The sequence below is a fragment of the Diadema antillarum genome, unplaced genomic scaffold (genome assembly GCF_040938485.1).
Source record: "Diadema antillarum isolate AM-2024a unplaced genomic scaffold, OU_Dant_1.0 seq00001622_RagTag, whole genome shotgun sequence".
NCBI lineage: Eukaryota > Metazoa > Echinodermata > Echinoidea > Diadematoida > Diadematidae > Diadema > Diadema antillarum.
Genome location: NW_027272333.1, coordinates 720 through 20,287, shown reverse-complemented (window position 1 = coordinate 20,287; position 19,568 = coordinate 720). Strand labels below are relative to the sequence as shown.

Genomic DNA, 19,568 nt, shown 5'->3' with positions numbered 1-19,568 from the left:
CAATGCATTTTGAGGGCTGGAGAAACAAATCAGACACAATTCAGGCAATGACTCACTGAAAGCCTGAAAAAAAGAAAAAATTGCTGAAATCTAAACAACGTCTTAAGCACAGCTGAACGAGGATGATGACAGTAACAATGTAAAATGCAGCAAATATGACGTGGTATTGTTGGGGTATTGTTTCTTTGCTTTACAACAAGTTTTTTTTGAAATCTTTATTATTTAAAAAAAAAAAAACCAGGTGTGAAACTGAAACTGGATACCTTATACGTAAGCTGCTGCTCCGGCTGGTTGGGCATTGCTGTAAGGAGGGGCAAGTTCTGTGGCAAGTTGCAGTTGATGTTGAAGGCGGCGGCTGCCCCGCCCAGCGGTAGGCCCAGCAGGCCGTCCAGCTGGGCGTCGCCGTCCCCTCCGGCCACGCCCAGCCCCATCCCGGCCAGCTGGGGTGGGGCGGGCAGCTTGGCCCGCAGGGCGGCAGGCAGCTTGTGGGAGGGGTCGCCCGTGATGATGGTGTGCCGGCGGATCTGCAGGTAGCGGGCCAGGGCCTCGGGGCTCGGCTCCTCCGGGTCACTGTCCATCTCTTCCAGCTGGTCATTGGACTGAGGGGGAAGAAACATCACATAATACACCAAATCAAATCTATCCATCCTGGAAATTATTGCAATACTACTCACAGTAGGACAGTTATTCATGTTATACGAAGGAAGCTTCCACAGTGTTAAAATCCGTCAAGTTCAAAAAGTCAATACCCTTCAAGTGTTCAAAACCCTTCAATTTCACAACCCTTCTCTAGACATTTCTGTTTAAAAAGCATTTTGAATGAGTTTTGGTCTTGTAAATTGCAACATCTATGGTACATACAGTACATTCCCTTTTCCTGTTTCAATCCTCTCCCTTAAAATGCATACAGACAATACGGCACTCATATACAGCTGTAGACTACAATTGTACACAAGCACTGTAGTATTACGTGAGTGTAAGAGATGGAAACAGAAACGCATGATTTTAAATAAATGTTACTGTCCATGCACAGAATGCCCAAATGGAGGCAGTTCATCATATTTTCCACAACAGAATCGGAACTTTCCCACACAATAAATTGTAAAAGAATAAATAACAAAAAAACTCTTTTGGAGAATCCACATATATTTTATTTACTTTCAACATTATGGGTTCATTAATAAACTTTTTTTCTTTTCTATATATTTTCATCAATTCCTGCCATAGACCTGTCGGGTGCCTGCCTCCTAGGACGAGATGTATTACCAACTATGTCCTTACTTTACCTGGAGGTGTAAGAAACAGGCACCTGATAATGCTAGGGCAATAATAATGGGAAGGATCCTCTAATAGAGCAGTAGTCATACTAGTACTGAGCAGGCTACCATGGATGAATAAGACCATTAGTGAATCGCAGTGTGGAGCATCTAATCCCGTACGTTCATCAGGTTGGTCCACATGTCCAACAAGCGAGCGTACATGTACGAACAATCGGGGCTTACCTGAATGACCTGGTTGTCCTCGTTCGTGACGTTGACCTGTGGTATCATGTGGTCCGGCAGCATCATGTTGCGCTGCCCCCCGGGGGCGCCCTTCCCCACAGTCAGGGCGTGGTACTGCCCCAGCAGCGCGGCGGTGGACTCGTCCGCCTCGGCCATTCCCCTCCCCAGCGACGCCCGCATGTGCCTGCGATGTTTGTCCAGCAAGAGGTTGTAGATTGCACTCAGTTCGTCAAAGCTTTGGTTTGTGATAGACTGGGAAGGGAATGGGGAGAAATGCCAATTTTCATATAAATTGTAGAACACTTGAAAAGTACCATCAGTACACATATTTTTGCAAAATTGCACACAACATAATGGAAGTCAGAAAGTCTTGTGTGGCTGCAATAAGGATACATAATGTTTAGGTTACATTAGTATCATTTGCATGCCAGTTTGAATGTGATTATTTTTATACTTATGGTTATGAAATATAAATTATTCATTCTATGTCAAAGTATATTTTTGAGTGATGATATACAACTGTGCAATTCGACCTTCGGTTGCCAGTCAGATTTTCAACAAAGACCTTTTCAATTCAATTCAGTTCAATTATCAGTTCTTTGTGGTATCCCAAATATAAGGTAACGCCTTTCTCCAGGAAGCACAAGGGTGTGTTCGGGATGGGTGCGCAGACCCCCCCAACTTTTCTAACTGATGAAAAAAAAAAGATGATTCAGCTCAAAAGTAGGAAAGAAAGAACAGTTAACGTAGGAGTGGGTAGCAAAATCATCAAAAACAGTAGTGAATAAAAATGGGAAATTCATATTGTTGAAGCAAGAGCTGGGACTGGACAAAGTTCAGATTCTTTCCTCCAAATTTGAAATGGTTGGGATCTGGACATGTCTCCCTCACCTGCAGGATGTTCTCCCTTTTCAGGCCCATGGACACCATCTGCTGAAGGACGCCCTCGTTGACGGGCTCCTCGCAGTCTGTCTCCGCGTTGTGCTCGGCGAACATCTTGTCGAAGATGGGGTCGGGGCCGTCGGCCTTGGTCCAGCGGTGGCTCAGGACCTGGTCCGTGGTGTAGCGCCGGCCCGCATCCAGGACCAGCATGTGTCGTATTAGATCTTCACAGCCTGGTGCGGGGGAGATAAAAGTGAATGAGGAATGATTGTTTGAAGCCTGCTATTAATAAAAAAATAAAATGCCTGATACATGTACATTCAGAGCACATCTCGTGTATGTACATACATGTACATGTACTAATCCAAATGTTGTTTCGACTCACTTGGTGCAGTGCGCTTCCATTGTAACAAACACAGTAATAATGAAAATCGTGGAAAAACGAAGTAAAATTAATGTGTTAATATTATTGTTTATATAATATTATTGTTTATATAGGTTTATCTAAATATACTTTACTGTTTGGCTCCAACAAAATTTTGGTGCAACAAAAGAAAAAATGCTGGTCCAAGCGATTTTGTTATTAACAGTAGTGGCCTGTATATATAGCATAGGAATGAAGAAAAACAGTGATAGACGTTGAACAAAGTGCCTTTTAATATAGAAAGCACTGAAATGCACCAGCCTATGCACTGGTTAGCAAGGTAACAACACTTTTTTTTTTTTTTTTTTTACTGTTCATTCATAACCACATCAGAATATAGGGACGAATGACAAAATGAAGAATACTCTGATAGGAACATACACATATAAGCATTTAGGAGGAGATAAAGAGAACTGTCAATTTTAAACACATACAAAGAAAATTTACATGGCTAAAACCTTGTATGTGCAAATCATTAAATTATTATATGATACAGGTTTATGATACTTTTGATCATGATTATAAACAAATCTCACATTTAAAAAAAAAAATACATGAAAAAATTACCAAAGACCTTGTTTGGTTTGACAGCTTTTGTTACTGAATATCTTTATTAGAGTCCATTTAAACACATGATCTCATTTTTGTATGAACGCATTGTCTCTGGACTCTCGGAGCCTACCACTAGCAGTTTACTCTCACTCATACACATTCTGAATAAAATCTGTGCTTTCTAACAAAATCAACAGGGGATCAAAGAGCCACCCTAAACAAACTTACATTCGCAATAACCACGATATATAGCACGAACGCACGACACACATCTTTAAAGGGAAACTGCCATGCTGTATAGAACAATGTGCTTCCATCCCATTAAAGATATCCTCACATAACACCTCCACTAGATATAATGCGCCTAAATCCTTCTGCACTATCTTGACCTCTTTTACGCTCTCTATTGTGTCACGCACATCCGGTATCTGTTGAAACGCAGGTGTGGCATGGTATTGAAGGACAATTCTCTGCCTTTGAAGTCTTTTATCTGAAAGTTCACTATCACATGTCTAAAGTAATATTGATGACACTTAAAAACAGCCAATCTTCCCTCACCATCACTATTTCATTGATCAATATGAAACCTATGGACATTTGTCATGAGAGAAACTAACATAAAGGTGACAATGGCTCTGCTAATTCGGTGCAATATTATAGGTTTCTGAAACACACACAATTCTATTAAAGCAGCAGTAATTACTGCAAATACTGCAAGGAAAAAAAACCCTGATATTGAAAGAGAGAGGGGGAGGTCATCCCTTATCAAAGAAAAAATAAAAGTAAATAAAAGCTTTTCATTTACTAGAGCTCTACTTCGCTTGTGATATCATGCTCATTTCATGATGCTTAGTATCGTAGTGCCACAGGTAAATCCCTTCATTCACATGCAGATGAAGTTCATGACCTTTGACCCTCAGAAGTGACCTTCATTTCCTCATGAACAAAAAGGGAACATTTTTCAATTCCTTTCTATTCTCCATACTCTGAAAATATAATCAGCTTTGCTATTTGAACTTATGAAATTGCAACACATAAAGAAAACAGACACAAAATCAGCATGAAATATTTCTATTGAATCCAGCGTTAGGTCATGATCTTTGACCTCTAACCCTCAGAAGTGACCTCCATTTCCACTTGAACAAAAAGGGAACATTTTTCCATTCCTTTCTATTCTTTATACTAACTATAATAAACCCTGCTATTTGAACTTCTGGAATTACAATGTATGAAGAAAACAAACAAAAAATCAACATGAAATATTCTACCAGGTATTTCTGAGCATGTCGTGGGGTTCCCTCAGATAGGACATAAAATGGACGTTCCGTGTGTGAGAGAGTCACAACTCATGCCCATAAAAGATTCCACTTCATTAATTCATCGCAAAGAGCAGGGTGTTTAACCCGGTGAAGTGGTCCCACCTCACATCCAACTGGACCCCATGGAAGAACAGCTTGTAGCATAGCTGAATATGGGCTATCCAGTCATCTTCTGAGATGGAAACGGAACAAACAAACAAACAAACAAACTCACCTTCTGACATGAAGAAGGGTATCCTAAACTGGCCCGAAAGCACCCGTGCCCTCAGGTTGTGAAGGGTCTTCCCATCAAAGGGTAAAGCACCAGAGACTAATACATACAATACTACACCCAGACTCTGCAAAGAGGAAGAAAACATTTGTTAGAAATAGGTTTAAAATACCTCCTTTTCTACTTTCATGAGGATATTTCCATCCCCCCCCCCAATCCCCCCACCCCATTTTCAAATACTCTACTGTAAAAGTGGATATTTTCGCACTCGGCCGGGTAAGAAGAGTTTTTCTTGCTTTTGATTCCATGGAATCAAGACATCAACTACTGGACCACACGGCAAGCAAAAATATTCGTGTGCTTTTATTTTCGCACTAGTTTCTCATTGCTTGAAATGCGCACAAATTTCAACACCACGAAAATTTTCACTTTTACAGTATTCCTTTTTTTTACATACCGCTGACTAGTTGTATAGGCAATAACAAAATCCACACACACACATATTTCAAAACACGACATGAATATTTCAAGTATGAGGGAAGTAAGAGGATGACAAGACACAGTTAACTCATTGAAAATGACCATCTAACACTTCTGCATTCCTACAGTACGGAATCATCATAAGAATCAACAATTTCCTCATTAATTTTCTGTTGCTGCCTTTAAAAGTTTGAGCATTTTATTTGCAAGGAACACACACACACACAGACACACATTTAGAGTGCAATTTTACCCCATTTTCTGTAAATTTCAATAACAATAACAGAACTGAACATACCCAACAGTACAAGTTTCACCAATATACATTATGCAGGAATACAGGCAGAATACTTTCTAGTTTCATATTTGTAAATGGATTTGTGATATTGACTGACATTAGCTGCATTTCAAATAACATTTTTATGTAGCCTCATATTCGCATAATGTATACAATAGAATTCTCATTAATGATTCCAGACAACTTTTGCCTACTATACGGTATACCGCAGGCAAATAATATTCTCATGTGTCTGATGCATTTACACGTATGTAATCATCTTTAATAGCTCTGTAAGTCATCAATTTGGCCTCAGAAAGACCAACATATCTTGTAGTTATCATGTGTAGTTGTCTAGTGTACACCCTACTGTCTTTGCTCATACCAGTGTCAAGCCAAAGTGAACTTTATCACTGTTGTTGGAATTTTGAACTACACCGTGGCTGGGGCAGTAGGTTTGCAATGACAGCCCTTTGACATTTATATGCACAATTCTACAGCAATATAGAACTAAGGACATTTTTGCTCACAAACAGAAAGGGGAAAAAAAAGGAAAAAGAAGCCATAGATTAATTGAAACGTATTCCAAATAGAGACAAATACCAACAATAAAGAAAAAGACAAAGAATGATATGACTGCACTGGCCGTGGGGGGGGGGGGGGGGGGGGGGGTAGAAAGCCTACAGAAAACCTTTGTTTTTATCATAGTATCACTGCCAGAAAAGGTAGAGTATTTAAATGGCTTGCTTGACACTGAAGGAGCAATCAGGAAGAGGGCCTATATCGGTCTCCATGACAACAGAGACACATCTTTCCTTGCATGCATGGCTTAATCACTCTTCTCGGGCTTCTTACACCAAGGTTACGCCGACGAGGAAAGAAGGGTGAAAACGACGGGACGAAAACAAAATACAGAGCGAGACAGGATACCCGCCACGCGCACACATGACGATCTCATTAGCGCTGAGAAGTTTGAATCTTTCTAGGAGGAGAGGTCCTTGGGAGAAAGGATGCAGCGGGGGTGGGGCAGGGAGAGAGAGAGAGAGGACATGTGCCATAGAAGACGAGTCACGTCTCAGGATCTCCCACTCCCACGGGTGAACGTGTGCACGGTTGTACCCACATATATCTCTCATGCCAAACTCCATTGTCAACCTGTGATGAGCGCAAGTCGAGGGCAGATATAACATTTTAAAGGGATCGTATAGTTTTGGTTGAGACCTAATTTCAGGTTCCAGCATTTTTTTGTGAGATAATGAGAAACCTCTTATGAAATATGAAAGAGCATGTCATTCTATGAGAAATTCAACATTTATTTGATAAAAATTAGTTTTGAAATGGCTGAGATATCCAAAAAAAGAGCAATTCTAATAAAGTGTGGGACTCACACTTTATTGCGATCCCTTTGTTTTGCTTTGTTTTTGGATGTTTCAGTCATTCCAAACCCGATATTCATCAAATAAACTTTGAATTCCTCTTAAAATGGTATGCTCTGTACTATAAGTGTTTTCTTGGTATCTCGCAAAAAGTTAAAAGCCCAATTCTCATCTCCACCAATACTGTACCATCCCTTTAATCTCTTACTGACTGAATTCACACACACACACAAACGGTCTGCAGTGTATTATACGAATGTACTGGATGCCATGTACTCTACCTTTGGATCTGACTTGACACATTCGCCTCAAACAATGTGTAGATCACATCAAAAAGATCAAAATAAAAAACAATATCCCTGTTCCCCTGAGTGGAATGCACCCTTCACCTCCGACGAAGAAAATTCCCAGCTATCACTGCACAAATTGGAAAGTGAACTTCTCGCGGCTCTGTGTAGTATGCATCTTTTCATATGCGTTCTCTCCTTATCGTGTATATGTATGCTTTTGTACGTACCAATCTGTTGCATCTTCATATTTGCGTGTACGCTTGCGCATGTGTATGTATGATGCACTGTATGAAAAATGGAGTTTTAGCATTTAAGTATCACTGGTGTTCAGAGCACTAATGCATTATTGATAAAAAGCAGTAAGAGCACAATACTAATAGAGAACTAATATCACTAAAAAGTGCAGGGACACCAGACGGGATGGACAAATCAACCCAATGTGAATTCTCAGCTCCCATCCCCACATGCGCACCAATGCGTTACTTTCTATGAAGACCTACAGGTATGATACTGGTTCTTCGCCTATCGAATACTGGAGCCCCAGCGGACTGCTTCCTGCTTACCCAGACGTCGGCTTTAGGACCATTGTACTCCCTTCCCTCGAAGAGCTCGGGGGCGGCGTAGGGGGGACTGCCACACCACGTCTTGAGCAGGTGGCCCTTTTCGAAGAAATTGCTAAAACCAAAGTCTGCATCGTCGTCGCAGCGAGAGAGGAAGAGAACAGGAAGGTGTGAAAGAAGAAAGAGTGGAAAGAGAGAAAATGAGAGTCGTCAGAGAATATAGCGTGAGATAGAGAGAAAGAGAGATAATATTATGAAATTTGATATTTGTAAGAACTCATATAAAACAAAAACATGAACATTGGGTACATACATAACACTGACTCATTAATGAGTCAAATAAAGTGGGTTCCGTAACGGGAAGCGAAACAAAAAAAACATATCTGACAAGATTGCAGTAAAAGACATAGTAAAAAAAAAAAAAACCCAAAAACATAATGCCTCCTGCGACACTTCGTGGCAGAGGCATATTAACATGGTTACAGAAAAAAAAATAACAAGAAAGGTTATAAATATGAAAATATTCACATACTGAACAACATCACCTAAAGTGCCCTACAGCACTGTAGACAGACAAATTGTATTATGGTTAAGTGGCAGTTACACTTCAAATCCTCTCTAAAGCAAGGGTTGATAACCAGACATAAAGGACAGCATATTATGTTTTACGATGAGAGCATAATGAATACCAGTTTACTGTTAATACAAGATATTTTCACAGCATGTAATTTTTGCAAATTGGAGCCAGGGAATCTTTTTTGTGCCATGAAATTTTTGAGAATTGCCACTGGCATTCAATGCATATATAGTGTGGAAGAAATTTTGCATGAATTATATTTTCGCGTATCTTGGCTCTTGCAAAATATGTGAAATTAATATGCACGCAAACACTTCTGGCTTTACAGCAACTTCGTTTTGACTGCTGAATTGACCCTCAGTCTGTGCTGCACGAATACATCATGGACTACAATGCAAGTATGGTACGACAAAATTTATCATGCTTAGAATATTTTCCCTATTCACATCAGGCAAATTCACGTTTAACGACCAGCACGGCATACTGGTAAATTGGCTTAAATATCACAAATTTCACACCTTGCAAAACCAATAAAGGGGTAAAGAAGTATATTAACAAAATCAACCGATTATCATTAAAAAAATAAGGAATTAGAAAATCTGAAACATTTTTCGCATATAAGGAATAAAGACTATATTTTTGAAAGACATGGATGAAACAACCTTGAGCAGCTATGAAACAATGATTATCAAGTTCACACATACACAAACTGTATCTAGCAAGAGTGGTGCCAATTTTTGTTTCGGCTTGTCACTCCCTTCACAGTCTTTTGCCAATACAAGTGTACATCCTTGGGCAAGACACATTTTGTGGTGAAAACCTCCAGGAAATGGTAATGTATTAGGGTATCAGTGGTGACGGTGTGATGTACAATGAGGTAAAATCTTCTGAGTGGGCAAGGAGAACATTACCATTACTTCTCATGAGTGGGCAAGGAAAACGATACCTCTACGTGTTGTACCTCATTCAATGAGCACTGTGCTGCCCACACATGAGTGTTACATCAGGATTAAATGCAGGCCTTATCGGCAAAACCATCAACATCTTAAATGAATCTATCAAAACAAACACAAAAACACAGCCACTGGCACCTGTATACTATGCACAATAAGATTTATACCCCAAAATTACACATACACAGAGCAGTAGCAAGCCATTAGGATTTTCACAAAATCTGACTGGAAAATTGATAGGCAGTTGGCTCTGGAAATCATGTGCTCAATGAACAATTTTAGGCAAAATTCAAAAGAAAACTTTATATCCTGTGAAGAGAATCTTTCGGTTGATCTTTATCTTGATACTTTTCATCAGTAATCCAGCACTTTAACACAGCTTCTCACTTCCTTTCAAGTTATGTATGTTTTGTATGTTATGTAGAAAATCAAGTGACGTATGATTCATCATGTGACTTTTGTCATGTGACTTTTGTCATGTGACTTTTGTCATGTGACTTTTGTCATGATGAGCTTGCATTGTTTGGAGAAGTAGACATAATTGTATGTGTGCTACATGTACATGTACTTCAGAGATCATTCTAGCGAAAGAGAGAATTAAGTGGCTGATTTCAAGTTCGGTGCTTGTGCTAGTGCTATCTCAGCACTAAGCACCAGTGATAAAACCAAACTTGATATCAGTTGGTGTTGGGAGGACTTCAAAATCATGATGTATTTTCAGTAGTTGGTGTTAGATCCGGTGTTGAATGTCACCTACTGAACCGAGCTCGGCCGTTTGTGTCGGCGATTTACATGCTTTTTTTCCCACTGGCCAACACTAGCCCCTAAGGATTATCATTTTCGTCAAGTAAAATTCAGCACTACACTCCCATTTTAACTGTTCAGGCATGCATGCTCATCAATGGTTATTTCTACTTCCATTTTGGCTTGTAAGATACTTTTGTTGGCTTCTATTGTACTTGTATGCCAGCCAACCATTTCTGCCACTTTTACATTTATTTTTTTTTTTTTCACCCGGCATTGGCTTCCCAGGGGCCTTTGATACCAGCCTGTCTACCCACCCAGCAAACCAGTCATTTTTATATAATCAATGTGAACTTGCTTTCTAGAGAAACATACCAGCTATTCTAACATTCGTCTTGGCTTCTTCAGTAGTCTCCGGTACCAGCTTCTTATGCCATTTAAAGGACAAGTCCACCTTCATAGACATGTGGGTTGAATGAATGCAGCAATATTAGTAGAACACATCAATGAGAGTTTGAGGAAAATCGGACAATCCGTTCAAAAGTTATGAATTTGTGAAGTTTCTGCTCAGTCACGGCTGGATTAGAAGACTACTATAGCTTGTGATGTCATATGAGTACTACAACTATATAAAGAAAGTATAAAGAAAATTCAAGATATTCTCACTTTTCTCACATAATAAAGGAACACTCGACTTCTCTCTTTCAAATGTCAGGGGAAATAATATTACCCCTAACATAAGTCAGTAACATGTCGAAGAAATGTGCACTTTATTCAAAAAGTCAAGTTTTGTGAAATTCTCTTTTTATTTTCCTTATATTGTTGTATGCATGTGACATCCTACACTGTAGTAGTCTTCTCCTCCAGTAGTGATTGCACAGATACTTTCAAAATTCATAACTTTTGAACGGATTGTCAGATTTTCCCCAAACTTTCACTGATGTGTTCTACTAATATTGCTGCATTCACTCAACCCACATGTATATGAAGGTGAACTTGTCCTTTAATGTTGACTTCTTTTAGCAGCCTGCCATTGACATTTCATGTATGTCAGATCAGTTTTTCTACGCTGCCTTAACAACTTTCTGACACTGTTCATCAGCTGATTCCGCTATCTGCTATTTTGACATTTCATGTTGTTTTTCATTTGCTTTTTTTTTTCCTTTGCTCTTATTGTTGCTGTTTTGCAATTGTTTCGCTGTTGTTGTTGTTGTTATTGTTGATGATGCTGTTGATGTTGTTGCTGTTGTAATAGTTGTTGTTGTTGTTGTTGTTGTTGTTTATTGTTTGTTGTTGTTGTTGTTGTTGCAGCCATCATGCATTACTTTGACATGTATCCTGGCTTCTTCATAGCAGCAAAGCATGGCCGCCGGTTTGATTCCGGCTACAGTACACTGGCATATCAGCTGTTTTTTGACACTTCCAAGTTGACTATTTCATCTATTCAAAGCCAACTGTACCTGCTATTTTGACATTGCATGCTGCTGGTTCTTTCTTTTTTTCTTTTCTTTCTTTTATCCTTTTTTGGTTGTTATTACAGTTGAAGCTGATCTTCGCTGCCATTTTGTTTCATTGCCACTCTCCACAGCTGTCAAACAGCAAAACATACCCGCTATGTCGACTTTCGCGTTTAATGACCTCCTCAGTACACCATCCTATCAGCCTAGTTTATTATACATCTTTTTTTTTTTTCTTTTCGGTGGGTGGAGGGGGAGGGTTGTTTTGACCCTTCAAATGTACTTTTTGATTAACAGCCAACTGTATTTACTGCAACGATGATTATTGTTGGCTATTTTCCAGCCCACAATACCTGCTATTTTGATACTTCATGCTGCTGGGATATTTTTCCTGTTGTTGTTTTGTGTTATTTTTGTTGTTGTTGTTGTTCTTCTTCTTCTTCTCCTTGTTGAAGCCGAACTTAACTGCCATTTTGCTGATTTTGTTCGGATTCTCTGCAGAGCTCTGCAAAGACATACCCGCTACATGACTTTCGCATTGGCTTCTCAGGTTCACTGCCCTATCAGTCATGCTCTTTAACGGGTGGAGGATAGTGGCTCTGACCTTTCAGGTAGACTCTTCAATTAACAGCCATTCATATCTGCTGCAACGATGCTTTTTGCTGGCTATTTTCCAGCCAACCTTACCTGCTATCTTGACGTTCATGTTGGCGTCGAGGAGGAGGTTTTCAGCCTTGAGGTCTCTGTGGACGATGCCTCGTTTGTGGCAGTAGTGGACGGCGGCAACGATCTGCTTGAACTTCTGCCTCGCTTCCCGCTCCGTCATTTTGCCATGTGATATAAGATGATCTGCAAAAAAAAAAAAAAAAATCAATTAAAGAAAAACTAACAAGAAGAACACAGAAATGTGAATAATGACAGTAAGTATAAGGCTTATAATGCACTAAATGACAGAATTATTCCATTTATAACCATGAATACAATGTTGCAATCAGATACAGATAAAACAATCAAAGTACACTAGCATGTGGTAAATCAAGAATTCTTTCATAAAATGAGTGAAACTTCAAATGAACTGGTCCTCGTTACAAGTGCAACATGACAAAGGACTGGTCAGAACTATTCGCTTTGGGGCTTCTTTTCTTCAGTGTTTTTCTTTTAGACCTTGGCAACTATATCGTCGCTGGAGTGACAAGACCTTGTATTTGCAATTTTGGTGAAAATGACTTTTTTTGATTAATGGTCAAATAATGGGTTAAGTGATGTCCTGTCCAAATCCCAACTGTCTTACTCCAAAAATGAAGCCACCACAGCACATCAAAGGAAAGGCTCTCCCGTTTGCCACAGTGCTTTGGCCGCCATGTTTTTTGGCTCTCCATAACATTTGACATTTTGTAGATACGAGGTCTTGTCACCCCAGCGACGATATGTAATCATGCACTGTGCAGCAACTTTGAACATGCAGTATATGTTTCACACTGCAGTTTACATGTATACCCCACTGCCAGCTCACTAACAACCACTCAGCGGCAAAAAACAAACAAACAAAATGAATTAAAAAAAAAACACACAAAAAAAAAACCAAGTGTTTCAGGATTTGGGGCTGGCTCTTTTTTAAAGGACAAGTTCACCTTCATAGACATGTGGGTTGAGTGAATGCAGCAATATTAGTAGAACACATCAGTGAGAGTTTGAGCAAAATCGGACAATCCGTTCAAAAGTTATGAATCTTTGAAATTTCTGCTCAGTCACGGCCGGATGAAGAGACTACTATAGGTTGTGATGTCACATGAGTACAACGATATAAAGAAAGAATAAAGAAAATTTAACATATTTCCTTTTTTCTCGCATAAGGAAAAGAATACTTGACTTCTCTCTTTCAGAAGGCAGGGGGAATAATATTACCCTTAACATACGTCAGTAGCAAGTCGAAGAAATGTGCACTTTATTCAAAAAGTAAAGTTTTGTGAAATTCTCTTTTTATTTTCCTTATATAGTTGTACGCATGTGACATCATACACTGTAGTACGAGTCTTCTCTTCCAGTATAGACTGCGCAGATACTTAAAATATTCATAACTTTTGAACGGATTGTCCAATTTTCCTGAACTTTTCACTGATGTGTTCTACTAATATTGCTGCATTCTCTCAATCCTTATGTATATGAAGATGGACTTGTCCTTTAAATAGAGGAGATCAGTATAACATATGTGTTACATAACAACATAGGTTGGAGTGCCTGGCAAACTGGAATTTCATAGATGTGTGGATTGCAATGCCAACGTTCAGCTTTGCCAAGTAAGCAATTATAAATGTTAAAATTGTATCCTTTTCTTTCTATCATTCTTTTAAATCATAATTCTTGAAATGCCACAAAATTCCATCTCCAACAAGCAAGCGGCATCGAAACAAACGGCGAATAGATCACTGTGATCTTCCCCAATTTTGCCCTGAAGGATTTTTCTGCAAACAAAGCAAAGCCATGTCTCCCTAGGATGCATTTAAACTCAGCAAGTCAGTCTCACATTATGGCAGTAAACTGTGCGCTCTGATACCAGTATGCCTGCAACTACATTTTTATATTAAAACAGTCATCTCCTGCTATGCTTTACGCTAATCCGTTCACAATTCCTATGGCAAAATTTGTAAATGTCAACTTGTACCTTTGCAGAGCCTCACGCACGCACCTGGAACTGCTATTCAGATTGCACAGACAAGAAATAGAATACTACCAATGACAAGTTCTCTTCCCTTGCAAAGCAAATTGAACTTAATAAAACGTTTTATGCACCGTGCACTGCCAACTTTAATAGGCAACACATCATTTCCCAGTCACGCATCTACATTTGTACATGTACCTTTCACTATTGATTTGCTTGAGGGGGAGTTTTACAGGAGTACTTTGGTATATTCCTCATTAGGAGCTGAAATCATGTCAGCCAGGCTCGCAGGTCGAAGAACTTTGCATGGTTTTGCATTATAATGATTTGCTACTCATTTTGGGGAAAGTGCTGCAGAAACTTGAAAACCTGATTCACAAGATTTGTTGAGTTCTAACTGTTCTAACTGTTGCTCCTTGAATAGATGACTGCAAAAATGTTAGTGACTTCAAAATACCATCATCTTTCTACCGACGGTATAAAACAACTACTGAACGATATGAGCATTGTCATGGATTAAACAATGGGCCACAATATGGCAACCTGCAAAAGACGCAACGACTACACAGCTCTCTCCAAGAGAGGGCGCTCCCTTGATATCTGCCCTCTGTGGCCAACTAACCGAATATTTCTCCTCCGCTCGCATACTCGGTGACAAGGTACATATATCTGTCCGTCTCCATGACCTGGTAGAGGCGGATGATGTGGGGATGGCTCAGCAGCTTCATCACTTTCACTTCACGTACAATCTTCTGCAGGTTGTCCCCCTCCAGTTGGGTCTTGTCGATGATCTTTATAGCAACCTGCAGGATGTCGACAAATTTTGACAATAATAACAATAACAATAATAATGATAATGATAATAATGATATGTTTAACAATAATGATAAAAACAATAACAATAATAATAATAATAACAACAACAACAATAACAACAACAATAATAATGATAACAATAATGATGATGATGATGATGATAAGGTCTTATTTACCGAGGGCAGCCTCTTCAGTGTTGCCACTTCTCTACCAGAGGGCCCTGCTATTATCATTACCCTAGTGTTGCCAGGTACCCATTCATACACCTGGGTTGAGAGGGACATAGTGGGTCAAAACATCTTGTCCAAGGACATATTAAAGCACTGGGCAGGATTCGATCTCGGGTCCTCCGATTGGAAGTCAGGAGTCTTATCCACTATGCCACAGCGCCCCCACTATGGTGACAACATAGATTTAACAAGAATCTTTGTCACCATCATCATCATTATCTTTACCACTCTCAACATTGGTGCCACCAACATCATCATCATCATCTTCATCATTCCTATTGGTGTCATCATCAACATCACCATCACCATTATCATTTATTACTGGTACACACTGTAGGCCTCATCAAGGAGGTTTGAAAGCCTGCTCAAAAAGTGATCTCTTGTCTGTCTGTACTGCTCTGGCTGGTTTCACCCACGCAGGCCCGAGTGGCTCTGTTCCCATGGTAACCGATTTCCCTCCCATACACAGTGCAGCCTTTTGAATTTCTCACAAAACCACAAATTAATGTGATATATAGCTTCTTGGAATGAATTCTCAGCCCAGTGGACAAACTGTGTGGCAGGGTGACACTAGTGTAAAGGCCACACTTTACACTACAAGTTATTACACCTAAGTTATTACACCTTACACCCGGGAGTCAGCAAATGTGTCAAACTCTACATATGACAAGATATGCTTGGATCATTCATACAGCCATCACTTCCGTGATGTAATTGCTTGAACAGTTTGTGTACGCTGTCCATTGATCAACTCATAAACAGAATGGAGAATACAGAAAAGCAAAAGTGAATTTTTGTTTTAATAGTTGGTGTTGTTCTTCTTCTGAATGATGAAGCATAGGCCTACACAATGTAACCTTTGGAACAGAACTTGAAGATTCTTTTTTTTTCCATGGGTCAAGGAACTCAGTGCTAGAGCAGAACTTGCTGAAAAACTTCTTAAAGATATGCAGTCTTGATTCATGCATTGCGGCTAAAATTTCAGGTCCATTTGATACGGGCATATCACATCCTACTAAGCTACACATTAGTGGATTTCATGACCAAAATTGGTTTACGTATTCAATTGGGTCTGCTGAGTTTACATTTTAATGGGAATTGGGAGGCTCTATGAAGGGATGGTACCGTCACGAAAACTGTGATGGCTGCGGAAAGTTTGGGGACTTTTCTGCTGGTAATAGCAGAGAGGCAAGATACAGGTAGCTATGCAGATCCACGCAAACAATGAAACACAGACAGAAGTATAAAAGAGTGGCTTCTAATCATCTCGCAAACAGCTGAGATCTAAATCTCCATCTCAATGAAGGCTATAATTATGATCCCTTTAATCCCTTTAATGGTAAAGAGGAAAAGAACTGGAAAGACCGCGTAACAGGAACTTCAATGTCTGATATCAAGGTTTCGGTTATACATGTAGACCATGATGACTGTTGTGAAGAGATGGAAAGACATTTTGACATTCACGGATGTCGTGATTTTTCTCACTTTTTTTTTCCACTTCATTCTAGCTTTTTTTCATTGAGCCATGAAAAAAAGAATGGGGAGGGGGGGCTAAAAAGGCTGAAACAGAGCGGATTAAGTATCTGGAATGTTCTAAAGCTGGATAACAGCAAAGAGAAAGATAAATGAAAAGAGAAGAACAAAGATGAAAGAGTGGAAGAAAATGTGTTAACAGCTTTTAGGTGTTTGAAAAAAGAAGAAGACTTTTCAGGGAGGGAAGAGGGAGGGGGTGCCCCCACTTGCAGTTTTGAGTACATAGCAATTAACAAACTTGGAAGCCAGTATGACCTTCCCTTGAACCCCAGTCCCCATTAGCTTCCAGGTCAACCTTCAGAATATACTTACAATGTACAGTACACTCCCATGTGGTCCACTACTTTGCACACATTCCCATTCACCCCTTTCAACTGTCAAATTATGAAATTTCCCGAGAAAAAAGAAAAGAAAGTTCTCTCCATTAACTTTTCCAAGGTACAGCTGTAAGCTCTTTTTCCTATGAATTCGAAAATGTACAGAAGTTGACTGCAATTACTCGACGTCAAGCTATAATGAAAGAAGTACAAGTTACATAGCACAGAGAGTCCCTGAGCTACCAACACTACTGCTGAATGGAAAGAATATCACAAACACATGAAGGCATTTTCATGCACTTTCAAGACGACTCGAGACGACAAGCTGACTGATCTTGCTTACAAAGCGATGACTCACATGGTAAACAGTTGATTTGGAATCATACAAGTATGATGGAAATGGGAAACTTACAGGCGAAATCAGGAATATATCTTTTATCCTCTCAAGGCGCCACAGAAAATGGCACAGAATTTTAGGCACCATTATTCATGGTTTTGTTTTGTTCTGCTTTAAAGGGACTGTACAGTACTGGTTGAGGTGGGGATTCATGTTTTGAACATTCTTAAGTGAGATACTACTAATGAGAAACCTCTTATGAAATATGAAAGAGCATGTAATTTTAAGGAGGATTCAATGTTTATTTGATGAAAATTGGTTTTCAAATGGCCAAGATATCCAAAAAAGTGATAATGATAAAAGGCGACAGGCCACGCCTTTTATTAGGATCTTTGTTTCACCTTGTTTTTGGATATCTCAGCCATTTCAAAACCGATTTTTATCAAATGAATTTTTGATACCCCTTAGAATTGCAAGGTCTTTGACACACCATAGAGTGGTTTCTGAATATCTCGCAAATCATTAAAAGCTAAATCCTCACTTCAACCAGAATTGTACACACCCTTTAAGTCTGAGTGTTGACAAAGTTAATATTTCACAGTTTATCTGTCAACACCTCTCGATCAGAATTTTGTGGAAAAGATAAAGACAAAAAGCAGAGTGTGATACAGTGATTTTTATCTAGTGTACCATCATCTTCGTCACCCCTCGGCTCTGATCTCTGAGAACGGATGAACGTGTTGTTGCCAGCTACGTACCCTCTACATGTGAGTCGGCAGGTCGGCAGTGTATCGCTATATCTATTTGGTGTAAATACGGATTAGTGGGAAATCCTTCTCTTATCTTCTTTACTTCTTTTTTTCATCCTCTTTTCTCCCCAAAGCTTGTTTGATTGCTCCCTACAAACATTTTTCCCCCGCTTCTTGAGCGCAGCGTTGGGAAACCGCTTACCAGTACTATGATCGACCTTGCACTTACTGTAAACTCCTCATTCCCTTTCTACCCCCCCCCCCATCTCATTCTGTCCTTCTATGGTCTTTCTCTATATATGCCAATGTACACGTCTACCATATCAGTTTGTTAATATAATTATAAAAGCATAACTACCTGTATTTTTTTCCTACTCTTTTATTCTATCTTTTTACCTTTGTTACATCATAAACCCTCAGCTGCACGGCGCGCCTCGCCCTAGCAGAAATTAGAGCACGCACTTTAGTGCGCGCATGCAAACCTCAAATACGGGCAGCCTGAACTCTCAAGTTCATTGACCCTACCTGCCAAAATATCAAAAATCCTTCATAAATTCCCCAAACATTCTCGGATCACTACCAAAATTTAATCATCTGTTACATGTATCATTCTCAACCTTTCCTGTAAGTTTCATCCAAACCCTTTCACTACTTTTTGAGTTATTCTGCACATGGACAAACGAACTAACTGACAAACAAACAAACAGTAACAAAAATATAACCTCCCCCCTTGGTGGAGGTAATAAAATAAAATTTTAAAAAATGAATGAATAGACTTGCTAGATACATTGTATGTGGGGAATACAGTATAATTGTATGTTACAAATTTAACAATCATCCATTCATTTTATACTCTGATATTCCTCCTCATTATCAAGTTATAGATATTTTATGATACACTGTATTTCTTCCATTTTGATAACATACTATCCCAGAGACCTTGTGGCCCTAACAAGTGTCCATGTCTCATTATCAATGATAAACATGTAAAATCAAAACATTTTGTAATCTATGTACGCATACTGTAACTGTGTAATAACATATTCAAGAAGTCATTTTTTTTTTCATTATTACAAAGACACAAATGTTAAGCATTCATCAGATCCATGGCTATTCTGAGTGTAGCTCTTCTTTCTTTATATATTATGTCATTTCCATCAGAAGAGAAATGTCACAAGCTTGTATGTTTTGTATTTATTCCGGAGCAGTCCCTTTATCGACTTTGTCTTTATCATTTCTCATAGGCCTCCTTTTGTACACACATTCCCTATACTCGTTCATCATGATTCTTGTGACCATATGAAGTTGGAGCAAAACATTCCT

The 19,568-nt window shown here is 39.3% G+C and overlaps 1 protein-coding gene across 1 annotated transcript in view; it reads right to left on the bottom strand.

Moving 5' to 3' along the window:
* The window catches only part of LOC139711196 (uncharacterized), a 28,569-nt gene extending 13,550 nt beyond the window's left edge, over positions 1–15,019 (bottom strand). Inside the window, exons 1-7 of the mRNA XM_071623110.1 lie at positions 14,886–15,019; positions 12,292–12,453; positions 7,877–8,001; positions 4,894–5,017; positions 2,394–2,617; positions 1,503–1,754; positions 264–599 (exon numbers count right to left, since the gene is read on the bottom strand). Coding sequence (XP_071479211.1) covers positions 264–599; positions 1,503–1,754; positions 2,394–2,617; positions 4,894–5,017; positions 7,877–8,001; positions 12,292–12,453; positions 14,886–14,991 — 1,329 coding nt within the window. The 5' untranslated portion in view covers positions 14,992–15,019. The remainder of the gene's footprint in view (positions 1–263; positions 600–1,502; positions 1,755–2,393; positions 2,618–4,893; positions 5,018–7,876; positions 8,002–12,291; positions 12,454–14,885) is intronic.
* Positions 15,020–19,568: the final 4,549 nt, after the last annotated feature.